Here is a 14252-nt window from a genome sequence, read left to right as displayed (position 1 = left end):
AATAATTGAGACTAATCGAGGGGAAAAAAACTGAACGATTAGTGGACTACCAATTAGTTGCAGCCCTAGTCGTGAGACAGCCATCTAGTGTCACTGGCTATTTTCAGCTTAATCTGGGGAATGTTCAGAATATTTTGAATTTCCTTTAAACCAGCCATCCTAAATGAAGAATTTTGGAAGAAATAGAACAGCTGCCTTAAGACATCATTCAGTTTTGTTAAATAAAGTAGTGCAGCTGCTTGGGCACTGCCTTTTTGTTTCCCAATCATAACAGCCGCTCCATCTGACCCTAGTCCAACCAGATTAGCAGTTTTCAAGCCTAAAGTGTCCATAGCCTCACTCATTATGTTGGTTAGAGTCTCCACTTTGCCACCAATCATATTGCGGGTTGATATAAAACTAATTCTGACCACTTTAGTGACCGGACAAACATCGAGCCATCCATTATCCAACCTGCTATATGCTAGCTACAGGGTCACGGGGTCTGCTGGAGCCAATCCCAGCCAACACAGGGCGCAAGGCAGGAAACAAACCCTAAGTAGGACGCCAGCCCACCACGGGGCACACACACACACCAGAGACAATTTCGAATCGCCAATGCACCTAACCTGCATGTCTTTGGACTGTGGGAAGAAACCAGGCAAACACATTTAATGTAAATAATTGTTTTACAACGGAGATGTCTGTGGTTTCATCACACAGAATACTGAAAAAATTTTCAGCGTGTATATTTTTCAGTAGGTTAGATTTTATTTCTGATGCTAAGACATCCAGCAGCTCTTGCATTATTCTTTCACAGGTGTAATGTGCATTTTTATCAACATTGAGATGTTATAAAAAGGAACAACCCATTTCTTTACAGTGGTACAACAACTTTTCAAACATCACATGTGGCAACTCATTTTTTGCCAACCAATACACGGATCTTAAAGCTCCCACAAAGGCATCTCTCTGTAAGTTATTTAAAACAGATACAGATCTTTCAATTTGACCCATTCCAGTTTGATCTAGTACACGCTTTCCTAAAAGGACAGCATAAGACTCAATGTGCATTTTACTTTTTTCATGGTCCAGCAAGCTTTCTTTTCGAATTCTTGTGCATGGCACATTTACCCAATCATTGTTTGTTTCAGCCGGATAAGCGGTGCTTAGATTTATCAATTGGCAGAGTGTGTGCTGAAGAGATTTCCCTGATGGACCAGCCTCTGCAACGTTTGTCTGAAATTGCCACATGAGGAGTTGACGCTGCACCTTCATTAGTTTGTGGCATCTCTTTTCTGAAATAACTGAGCAGTGTTGTTTTCTGAAAATTTATTTTTCTCATGTTGATAAAACATTTGGAAAAAATTAAAAGCACAGTGGTACCTCGGTATACGTCCTTAATCCGTTCCAGATCCTTTGACTTATACCAAACAGGACGTATACCAAACAAATGTTTCCCACAAGAAATAAAGGGAAAATGATTAATCCATTCCCATGGAAAAAAAATCCTATTGTTATTGGCATATTTTACATTGATGGGGTTGTATAAAATAATTAAAAACTGCTTATTACTAAAATACATAAATACAAAAGCAATTCGATGAAATAAATGAAAATTTAACCTCACTTTACTTTTTAATAACGTCTTCGTTTTTCACAATCGTAGATACCGTCGTTCTCGGCATACGGTCTGCAGCAGCCAAGTCCCGGATATGCATGCCACCTTCATACTTTTCAACAATGAATTTACGTGAAAAAACACAAAATCACGTGAAAATTCACAGAGAGTTATAGTGCATACTGAAGCTTGTGAGCAGTCGTGGCTTTGTCTCGAAAAAGGTAAACAAGGGTAGCGCTCGGGATGTTCACTAAATGCTAGCAACTGGCGTAGTGATGCTCGTGGGCAGTCGTGGCTTTGTCACGAGAGAGGTAAACAAGGGTAGTGCGCATTGTTCTAGCACGCGAGTCATATTCCAAACAAAGGTTGTATACCAAGCAAAATTTTTCTAGTCCAAACAGGATATTTACCAAGTTGGACTAGCAGACATATACCAGGGTACCACTGTACCTATGAATAAGGCTTTTAAGTGGGAAAGTGAGAGCCTGTTGGATATTCAATGCACACTTGCATTACGGCAAGGCAAGATATGAACAAGAAAGGAATGGCACATGGGTCACTAACAAAACTATGGAAGCATATTAGGGCCACAGTGAAGAAGAAAGAAAAAAAAGGCGGCACAGTAAAGGGAAAAAAAAAAAGTTTATGTTGAGAATAAAGTCGACATGTTGACTTTATTCTCGACATTTCCACTTTACTCTCGCCGTTTAAGTCGAGATTAAAGTCGACATTTCCACTTTATTCTCATAGTTTATTTTGTCATTAAAGTAAAATGTCGTAAACTAAACTTCATCTTAAAATCAATGTTTAATTTACTAGATTTTCTCAAACCCTGTCATAAGGTAATGTAGTACATTAAATGCTTTGTGTTAAGTGTTCCCCGACCGAGTTGTTAATCACTACACGCTTCTTAAGACTAGAATTACCAGAGCCTACGAAAAAACTCGTAATTCCGTCCCACCTTAAATCGCTTCTTAAAATCGTTCACAGCTCTCCACCAGCGTCTTTTGTCATCTAAATGTGCTGATAAAAATCAGGCTGCAAGCAGCCAGCTATTCCATCCCCCCACCGACTTAGAACGTGCACAAACTTCTCCCAGCTCATGCCTTGATTGAGTATCTGAGAGTGAAGTGGAGTTTTAGAGTGGAAATAATAGATCATTATTTGGAATACACGCATTTCACGCGTGTTCCGTTTCTACAGTAATCCATGTAAACACATTTTTAAAACAGAAACATTTTTCATATTGTAGTAGTAAATGACAAAATGTAAGCATAAACTATATAATGTATGAAGCCTGAAGTTCAAATATCAAACACTTTCACAAAAGGTACAAATATAACAGAACAAGTATGCTTTTATTCAAAAATATAACTGCAGAAAAAAGCCACTTTAGCATGCTATATTGACACATATTTACTACAGCTGCTATGGCAGCGTAGTGGTATCAGCCGCTGACTAGTATCCAAAAGGTCATGAGTTTGATCCCACATGGTTCAGTTTTGAGAAGTAAATTGCTCTTATTCTTACTATTTTAGAATAAAAACATGCATTTGATTTCAGTGTGTAACAGCCAGTGTAATTTATGATACTTGTAAAGGTTAGTTTTTTTCTATTCACTTTTCATTCTCTTAGTCGTGTTCAGGATTCTTCCCTACCCCCATCTGAGAATGCTGTTTTCACATAAAGATGCGCTGTAGCTCTGCAGCGTACTTGTGACTGCATTCTCGTACCAATGCTTGCGAACTGAAGTGCCTGCGTGCACTTTTCATGGCATTAGAAGTCTATTTTTTTGAGCATGCCCGTTGTCGCTCAAACACAGAAACATATGTTGGTGTGCAAGAATAAAAAACAAGTACACTTTTATTCTAGACAATAAGTGAAGAAAAAATAAAGCAAGTTACAGTAGGCGGTTGATACGACAGCTTGCGTGGTGCAATACTAAGAACTGCTGATTTCCGTGCTATATAAAATCATCACATTCAAATATTAACAATTCTCACACACCCTTCCTACATTCACGACATGTGTACTTGTTGCAGTGTACACAAAACTCTCTGTGCTATGGTTCCTACTACACTGAATGAGCACCTGACACTGTACTTTCTTCCCTATATAAATAACATTCGAGTATAGCGCGTCTCCAAATAAATCACATTTGTGTTATAGCGCATCTTTATGTGAAAACAGCATTGTCAGATTTGGGGGGGGGATCGTGAACGCGACTGAGAGAATGGAACTGAATAAAAAAAAAAAGACTGAAATCAAATGTATGTTTTTATTCTAAAATAGTTAAGTACATGCAATATTATTTGAAAACGAACAGCCAGATCGGGTTTGAATACACGCTGACGCTGTTACAGAAGGAGTCAGCTTATTCAGTGCAGCAGTTTCAAAGCACAGTACATGCAATATTATTTGAAAACGAACAGCGTCAGATCGGGCGCATATTCAAACCCGATCTGATGCTGTTCGTTTTCAAATAATATTGCATTAGTGCGATGATGTTTTTACATATATTGTCTCTTTCATTCATCTTGCGGTTTGTAATCAGTGACCGCGTGTTTTTTTTCCCCGATCTTGCCAGTTCGCACATGTTGCTGTATGGTGCTGTTTCTTTTGTACTCCAGGACATGCAGAGGACAGAATAGTACAGAGCAGTAAGTTCAGCGCTATATGCAATCAGACAGACAAACAGGCAGAGAAGGCACTAGATATATAAATAAACAGGGAAGGCACTGTATAATAGATATATAAAAAACAGCTAAGGGGATAGATATACAGATAGGTAGGAAGGAAAGGCACTATATGATAGGCAGACAGGGAAGCTCCTATATAATAATAAAATTACTGTTATTACTATGTAGATAGACAGGGAGTTCAGCGTCGCAGCGTGTATTTAAACCCGATCTGACGCTGTTCGTTTTCAAATAATATTGCATGTACTTAACTATTTTAGAATAAAACATACATTTGATTTCAGTCTTTTTTTATTCAGTTCCATTCTCTCAGTCGCAGTTCACGATCCCCCCCCAAATCTGACAATGCTGTTTTCACATAAAGATGCGCTATAACTCAAATGTGATTTATTTGGAGATGCGCTATACTCGAATGTTATTTATATAGGGAAGAAAGTACAATGTCAGGTGCTCATTCAGTGTAATAGGAACTATAGCACAGAGAGATGTGTACACTGCAACAAGTACACATGTCGTGAATGTAGGAAGGGTGTGTGAGAATTGTTAATATTTGAATGTGATGATTTTATATAGCACGGATCGGAAATCAGTAGTTCTTAGCATTGCACCACACAAGCTGTCGTATCAACCGCCTACTGTAACTTGCTTTATTTTTTCTTCACTTATAGTCTAGAATAAAAGTGCACTTGTTTTTTATTCTTGTACACCAACATATGTTCCTGTGTTTGAGCGACACGAGCATGCTCAAAAAAATAGACGTGTAATGCCACGAAAAGTGCACGCAGGCACTTCAGTTCGCAAGCATTAGTACGAGAATGCAGTCACAAGTATGCTGCAGAGCTACAGCGTGTCTTTATGTGAAAATAGCATTCTCAGATGGAGGGTAGGGAAGAATCCTGAACACGACTAAGAGAATGAAAAGTGAATAAAAAAAAATAAAAAAAAACTAACCTTTACAAGTATCATAAATTACACTGGCTGTCACACACTGAAATCAAATGCATGTTTTTATTCTAAAATAGTAAGAATAAGAGCAATTTACTTCTCAAAACTGAACCCTGTGGGATCGAACTCATGACCTTTTGGATACTAGTCAGCGGCTGATACCATTACGCTACCATAGCAGCTGTAGTAAGTATGTGTCAATATAGCATGCTAAGGTGGCTTTTTTCTGCAGTTATATTTTTGAATAAAAGCATACTTGTTCTGTTATATTTGTACCTTTTGTGAAAGTGTTTGATATTTGGACTTCAGGCTTCATACATTATATAGTTTATGCTTACATTTTGTCATTTACTACTACAATATGAAAAATGTTTCTGTTTTAAAAATGTGTTTACACGGATTACTGTAGAAACGGAACACACGGAAATGTGTATTCCAAATAATGATCTATTATTTCCACTCTAAAACTCCACTTCACTCCCAGATAATCAATCAAGGCATGAGCTGGGAGAAGTTTGTGCACGTTCTAAGTCGGTGGGGGGATGGAATAGTCGGCTGCTTGCAGCCTGATTTTTATCAGCACATTTCGATGACAAAAGACGCTGGTGGAGAGCTGTGAACGATTTTAAGAAGCGATTTAAGGTGGGACGGAATTACGAATTTTTTCGTAGGCTCTGGTAATTCTAGTGTTAAACGGACTTCCTCTTGCACTGAGGAGGCACCAGCAGGGATCGTATTATTCTACTTTAATGACAAACTACGAGAATAAAGTCAACATGTCGACTTTAATCTTGAGAAAAATGGTGAGAATAAAAGTAGAAATGTCGACTTTATTCTTGACATAAGCTTAGCAGCACTACACAGACTGGTCTGACACTGAGAACAGAGAGTCACTTCCTCACACCCTTTTTCTGATATCTGACAGGCTGGTTCCACTAGACTTTATTTTATCAGTCCTCCTTTCGCCCACCCACCTCCACATCCTCTTTGCTTATGAAGTGCCACGCCGCTCCGCTCCCGCTATTAGCATGTACAGCCTCCTCTCGCCCACCTATAAAATTAAGACATTTATGCACTCACCAGTTCTTGAGACTGTCTCTGGCTTCTAACTGAGCTCCAACCTCAAAACTGATTCCTCTACGATTTGGTGGCTTCTTACTCATTTTCCATATATTTAAGTTCTGTGAATTATATAAAAAAAAAAAAAATTAAAAAAAAATAAATTTTCAACATCTTTCCCAAAATGATGCAATCATATTTTTACCTTAAGCGTGACATTTGCCCACTAGCATTCAAACATGTGTGTAGAAGCAGACATTCAGTCTACATTCCTTCATCACCAGCTATTGATCATCGATAGTGTTCCTCAAAAATATAACAGCTATAGTCAGGCATTCAGTTAAAGGACTCGCTTAAGTTGTGTAACAATAACAAAGTGGTTGAACAGTTTAATGCATTAACCCAGTGCTGCAATTATTTTCTTATCACTTTTTAATTGCTCAAACTGAGGGCAAAATTACTGTAAAATACAAACAAAAAGGTGTATTAGCTAAACAAGGATAACCCAATGCTTAAAGTTTGGATTGCATGATTGCAGAATCACACCTATCATTTTAAAATCCCATAGTTTTAATAGATTCAAAGTTTTAATTATTGCAGCTTTATCACATTAAAGAACTAGTTTAGAAATAAAAATGCAAGGCTCATTCAGGCTTTGACAGCATGAAGATGTGTCATATCAGCTCATTTGCAATCGTTTTAGATTGTAGTGTCACACATTTAAATGAGAGAGTTAAGATGATGGGGAGGTTAACAACTTAACACCTGGGCAATAGGTGCCCACTGTGGATGCATTGAGTGCAAGGTAGAAACCAACCCTGAATAGGTAGACAGATGTGAAAGGCAGTAGGTAAGTAGATAGATAGATATTTGTCCCCAGGGAAAATTTGGCTTTTTACAGAAGCACTTTAAATAGATAGAGATAAGTAGGTAAATAAATAAATATACAAACACACACACACTCATGCACTATTGTCTGAACATACAGAAGAATGACTAAAAGGCAAGAAAAGTAAAAAGAAAGAAAAGTTCTGATTTGGCTGTCACAGTCCCAGGGAGGCATATTGCTATTGGTATAAAGGAGCCCTGGTAGCTTTTCTTGACATACTTCTGCCGCATGTATTTAGTATTAGTGTGTCAGAAAGTGTATGTGCAGAATTGTTCATAATGGCACTCAGTTATATTGTAATGCTCTCCTTTCCTACTACTTGAATTGGGTCCAGAGTGTGGTACAGCGGGTCAACAGCTCAGAAAAAAGATTTTTACATAAATAACTAACTAAATGGCCAGCTCGATCTCCATGGGTGTGCGTGCTCTCAGAACTGTAGGATGTTGGTGAGGTAAGTGAGGCGAGACGCATCTTTACGTGAGGGTGCAGACTGTCTTGACTGCTTCACCAGCTCCCTGTGGTGCACGATTTAGATGCTGCGCCCACAGAAGCTTATTAGGAAAAGCCAGCATGAGAAAAGGAATAATCGGGAGAATGGAGCAGAAAAACTGGCAGCACTGGGAGGATAGCACACTCTCGTCGGGTGGAGCCAGAGACAATACTTTTTGGTACTCAAATGTGGCACTTGCTGCCATGGCCCACCTGCCAAGCTGTTGTGCCTGCCTATGGTAAAGTCATCCCTGCTGGAGGATCGCAAGAATCAGGGGAAAGAGAGGTCCTTTCATCAGACTGGCTGGCCTAGCACTGATTCAGCTGTGGAATGGCCAAATGGGGGAGGCAGCTTGATGGATGAGGTCTCCAGGACACTGAACAAATCCAAATCATATTATGTGATGTCATCCACTGTTAAATTCTACTACGTACTTCTAAAATTTTTATTTTTATACTGTATTGAGGATTTGTTCTGTTCTGTGTATTGTATTGTATTGACCCCCTTATTTTTGATACCCACTGCACACCCAACCTACCTGGAAAGGGGTCTCTCTTTGAACTGCCTTTCCCGAGGTTTCTTCCATTTTTTACCTACTGGGATTTTTTTGGGAGTTTTTCCTTGTCTTCTTAGAGAGTCAAGGCTGGGGCGCTGTCAAGAGGCAGGGCCTGTTAAAGCCCATTGTGGAACTCCTTGTGTGATTTTGGGCTATACAAAAATAAATTATATTGTATTGTATTGTAGTGTAGTATGAGCAAAGCAGGGCTTGGCGGCTGCCTATGGAATGTTATGGGATTTGCAGGAACACGGGCCAGTATAAAAAGTTGTATGCACCTGTTGGACAGGCGCCTCTCTGTTCTTCAAGGCCCAATCAGGGTAAGACGAAGAGACATCATTTTTAAAGGAAGGCACCTGGGCTTGTGGTTTTAGAAGAATGTCTCCTGTGTTTTTAACTTTGTTTTAATCCAAGAGGCTATTTATTTGGATTTTAACCTCCACAGACACTTGTTTATATGCAGGGCTGTGGAGTCGGAGTCGAGGAGTCGGAGACAATTTTGGGTACCTGGAGTCGGCAAAAAGTTAACCGACTCCAACTCCTACTAAATTTAAATGGGAATTAAAAAAGTAAGTTGAAATGTCCCAATTCACAAACAGTCATAATGAACTACTTCTCTGCTTTAAGAATAAAGCCCAATGCATGCAGTGCATAATGTTACCACAAAACGAACATGACAAGTAACCATGAAGCATGCTTTTCATTGACTGTATGCGTCACTATATGGGATGTAATACACAGGTAAGGTGCGGCACCTCTTTCCATTGTGTCGTGTTCTACTGTTACAGGGAACTGTGAACCTAGCCTAAAGTCCCCCATACATTTACAGATGCACTGTCGATTTTTCGGCCGTTCAACGAGTCATCACGCGTCAAACGCCTGAAAAATCATCTGGTGTGTCCTCAGCTCCGTCGGCTCTAGCTATGTGCTAGTGAAGGGGGCCGAAGGAGCCGAGAACACAGATCTCCCTACCTGTCTCCAGCAGAGGCTCGTTCAGCTGGCCGGTGAGTGACACAATGCACTAAACTTCCGGCTGGCTGACAGAGGAGACAGCCACTGCAGCAGACAGAGACATCACATTACTTTGGATGGGGGCGGTGGTCAAGATTTTCGGCAAGCTGGATCTGCCCGTCCATCTGGACACCCGCAATCTGCGGCAGCCAATCAATTGTGTTTGTCTTTAATCTGGCATTATAGTAGAGTGTTGGCTTCCTAGCCAGTAGTTCTGTGGTGAAATGACATGTACGTTGCCTTCCTTTCCTTCAATGGATGTAGAAAATACATTAGCATAGTATATACATACAGAGGAGTCGGAGTCGGAAGATTTAGAAACTGAGGAGTCGGAGCATTTATCTACCGACTCCACAGCCCTGTTTATATGGATTATTTTTTTTAAGAAAATTGCACTGCACTTTGGAATACTACTTTGTTTTGACTGTTTGTAAAAAAAGCACTGGAGCACTTATACATCTACAGTTTGCTGCATGTGTGTTGTGTCCTCATCCGCTGGTTCATCCTTCATGTACATTATTAGCATTAGCAGGTTCAAGAGGCTCCCTAGTGCAAGCGGGGTTGTGGAGCCAACCTGCATCATCACAGCTCATCCTTTAAATTAGCTTGTTGACTCGATGGGCATCTACTGAAGTGATGTTACCAGCCCAGCTTGGGAGGCTCATCCCTGGAAGAGACAAAACTGTCAGAAAGCCAATGGGGTCAGGCCCTGCCCTTTCTTATATAGTTCCTTGGTTTTGTCGATGTTAAGGTGCAGACAACTCTCTTTGCACCCAGTAACAAAGTCCTCCATCTGACTCGAATACGCTGTCTTATCTCCTTTATCAATACACCCCATATATCATTACAGAATGATTTTAAGTGGTGCTTATTTTTCAGTCACTGGACAGAAAATGTAAATAAATGTTGCATGTGCACATAGTAAAATAAACCAGGCAGTCTAGGAAAATTATATTTATCAATCAACCTCTAAAATACAAAAAACTCTATTTGTTGTTATACTGAAGGGAAGTGGCTGTCATACATTATATTCTAGTTCTGGACATTCTGTATGACTGCCAAGAAAACAAGAACACGGCAAAATATAGTTTTCATAGCTTGTGCATCATAAACGTTAAAACAAAGAATCTGCTATAAACTTTCCAAAATTACTTTGTGCCATTAATTTATCTCTACTAAAGTTAATGATTAGAACTTGCATTTTAAAGACTGGATCTGAAAGCAGACAGAAATATGACATTACATGGTACATTTCACCAAAAAAAATATCTGCTAATAAAACCTAATCCTTAATTTTAAGAAATAGTTTATATCTACAACTTGTGTGCATTGGTTAATTAAACAAAAGCACATAAAAAAAAAAGAATTGATAAAGCTAAGAATCAAAATTTAGGAACACATCTTCCTAAGTTCAGTCCATGACTTAAGCATAATAAGATCCTTTAGTACTTGGTTATCAATTTAACCTATTCTAGGGACAATTACTAGGGCAAAGCTTAAGCAGTTTTCTACCATACATATGCAAGATTATGCAAGTTAATGTAATGAAGCAGGCCTTTATCTAGACAGACCTTAGACAATGTTAGTAATCATACTGCAAGTTGTATGATGAGGGTTATAAATCCATCGCAAACTATTTTGAAATTCATCATTGAACTTTATGGCATAAAGTCTACATATCAGTAAAATTGAAAACCATGCTGTGTTTACTGTAATAAGTGATGAGAACATCCTAAAACAGAACCACTACACAGGAAAGCTGTTGAACGGCACAAATGCAGTCTCAGAATTTTAAGCATAATAGGTGTCTCATCTCTGCAGTTTCAGAGGAAGTCTAGAGAGAGAGAGAAGCTCTAAAGACTTGGCCTTCATCCTCTTGCAGAGATATTGGGCGCATCGAACACCCATTTCAGTCGCTGGCAGGTGAGCAAGTGATCACGGATCATATTGAGAATGACCCTAGCAAGGACCTTACCCATCCCCGAGAGCAGTGTTATTTATCCCCCCTGTGGTTGCCACAATCCAGGCGATCACCCTTCCCTTTCCAGATAGGAATGGCAAGTCTAGTTTTCCAATCAGTTGGCATGACGCCTATCTCCAAAAACGAAGCAAAGATTGTTTGCAATGCCAGGAGGACATCCTTGCTACCAGCCTGGGGAAGTTCACCCCAAATACCACATATCATTGCAGCCTTCCCTACGCTCAGCTAGTTCACCACATGTACAATCTCAGTTAGATTGGGTGGTTCACAGCTAATTGGAGGATCATCCTGAAGAACTGTAGACCCAGAGGATGCCAACATCCTAGGCCAAAGGATCAGTTTTAAACACTTGCTCAGTCAGCCCAGCGGGTTGCAATTGCAGTGTCACCTGTAAGGACAGGACTGTTCCATTGTCCACTACGACACTGAAGAACAGCTTCATTCGGATGTGCGTAATGGTTCGATTCTTCAGGAAGCAGAATGTGGGTCACTGATCATAGATGGTGTGTCACTTGCTCATGGATGCCTCCTCATCTGCCCTCGCAGCAGCCGTCCTCAGTTCCCAGTAGAGACCAGAGCTGCTATCAAGCCATACACTGCGACTCCTCTCAATAATATTCAGGGTGCCCTATGAGATGAACACTGGTAACACCAACACAACCCTCAGTAACCTACAGGGTCTTGTCATGGAAGGTTTTCCACATTACAGTAGGATCAGCAGTTGTACCCAAGTCTGTATGTTCTTCAAACAAACTGCGTGCAAACTCATTAGAAACAATTTGATCTTGGATTCTGGCCGTCTCTAGCCTCACTTTCCTAATAGAAGGAAGCCTACTAACTTTAACTTAATCCTGATACTCTATATGTTCAATCTCCTCAAAATAACTATTCATGGTGGCTCTAAAATCGGTACTGACCCCTACTCTCTTTTCTGTTTCTTTTTCCGGTCTCTTTGTGGTGGTGGCCTCGCCACCACCACCTACTCAAAGCTTCATGATGCTCTAACAATGATGGACGGATTAAAAGGCAGAAGTCTACGTGACCATCATCATCATCATCATCAAGCCCTTCCGTGAGAATCCTAAATCCAAAGAGGACTGTTTCATTTATGTTAGGTAGAATGCCCAGAGGGGACTGGGCGGTCTCATGGTCTGGAATCCCTACAGATTTTATTTTTTCTCCAGCCGTCTGGAGTTTTTGTTTTTCTGTCCCCCCTGGCCATTGAACCTTACTCTTATTCGATGTTAATATTGATTTATTTTGTTTTATAATTGTGTCTTTCATTTTTCTATTCTTTAATATGTAAAGCACTTTGAGCTACTGTTTGTATGAAAATGTGCTATATAAATAAATGTTGTTGTTGTTGTTGTACTAGACCTGAGCTAGATCTTCTGACCAAAGACTGTTTGTTGCTACTCTGAATTCACAAACGGGGCACTTCTGTAGACTGTGCAGTTTTGTAAGAGCCTCCAACATCTGCCCACAAGGTTGTGATCTATCTCCTTCACCGCACCAACTGTACTGCAGTACCAAGTCCAACGATGTGGCTCAGGGTGCTGGAACCAGGATCCAACAATCCGCAGCCCATGACCTTTTTCAAAGTCAAGGATAACGGAGCCACTTTCACCACGGTCGCCAGACCCATGGGGGACAACACAATTCTCATAGCCAGCCCTGTCAGTGAAATTAGTTGCAAAGATGCACAATGATATCAAAATAATACCTGTATGAGCAAATAATTGAATTAGAACAATTTTGTCAGCATTGGACCAAGCTTAGCTTTGACCAATAATTCAAATTGATATTTAATGATATATTAACTGTGTTGTGAATTAGCATGACTTTGCACAAAAATGTCTGCTGTGTTAAAGTTTTCCAAAACACAAAACATATGCCATTTGTAACACTGGTTTAACAGATTCTTTTATGGAAGGACCAAATCCTTCTATACCACCAAATTATATTCTCTCCCAGAATTCAGTGCAGCTGTGCATTTGCATATAGCCAAGTCTATTGCATTCCGTGGATGAATATAAAAGGTTTTTTGCTCCTAGATCGGGATTATGTATCAGGCTGTATTAAAAAGCAATTATTCTGACATATTTCTAAAATCCCCATTCAAATATTTCATACTGTAAGTTAAAATGAATGCATTGCACAACAGATTGCTCACAGTGTTGCTCTATTAATGCACAAATTATATATTTTTATTTTTGAAATAATTACAGAATAGGGAATAAGTTGCAATCACAAAAATCTTTTTTTCCCCCCTTGAAAGAGCTAGCAAGATTTTTCTGAAAAAAACAGGCAAAATTACTGCAATCCCATGATGAAATTCAATCTCTAATGAGCAAAAAGCTCAATATAATTACCTATCAAGAAAACATACTGCTTCTAGTAGTATATGAAACTGTCTTCATACGGGGTGCTGTCTTCATATGGGGTGCTGCAAGTCTGTGACGACTGAGGGGCTGGACCAATTATCCTTGCACCACTTTCTATACACTCTAGTGGGTCAATGTGCTTGTCCAAACTAAACTTTAAAGTTTAGCAATAGGGTCTGAAGGTCATTGGCCTAAATCAAAAGGACTGCCTGTGTACCGACACAGCTGTGGCAATGCCACATGTGTCAGCTAAGGTAATCGTAAAAGTCCACTAAAATTGCCTTCCTTAAAGGTAGGGACAGTAATTCATAACACATTGCATTGTATCTTGATTTTCACTCATCAATGAGAAAGGCCATATTAAATTTGAAAAAGTTACCAAAGAAAACTATGTGCTCCTTCCATACAGGTATTTTTCTAAATTATCCCGGTTTCATGGTATTCGAAGGTATTTTTTTTCCCCATGCATGAGTGAATGTTAACCACATTTTCCACTGCAATTACTGGCTAAGAATAACCTATTCCACTGTCAAGAGTATTGTACAAAAAAAAGAACATTTTAATGTGCACACAAGTATTAATACAGTTTTGCATTGCCCCATAAAGTGATAGTTTTCAAGGGGGTGGCACTAATGGAG

At 39.6% G+C, this 14252-nt stretch overlaps 1 protein-coding gene across 5 annotated transcripts in view; it reads right to left on the bottom strand.

Annotated features, from left to right (window-relative positions):
• phf20b (PHD finger protein 20, b) overlaps positions 1–14252 on the bottom strand; it is a 161199-nt gene that overhangs the window by 110376 nt on the left and 36571 nt on the right. For all 5 annotated transcript variants that reach the window (XM_039735526.1, XM_039735527.1, XM_039735530.1 and 2 more), the window contains one exon: positions 6325–6425. In XM_039735526.1, the coding sequence (XP_039591460.1) occupies positions 6325–6425 (101 nt within the window). The remainder of the gene's footprint in view (positions 1–6324; positions 6426–14252) is intronic.

This window comes from Polypterus senegalus, chromosome 14 (assembly GCF_016835505.1).
Source record: "Polypterus senegalus isolate Bchr_013 chromosome 14, ASM1683550v1, whole genome shotgun sequence".
In the NCBI taxonomy this organism is placed as follows: Eukaryota; Metazoa; Chordata; class Cladistia; order Polypteriformes; family Polypteridae; genus Polypterus; species Polypterus senegalus.
This window is presented reverse-complemented; position numbering and strand designations above follow the sequence as displayed.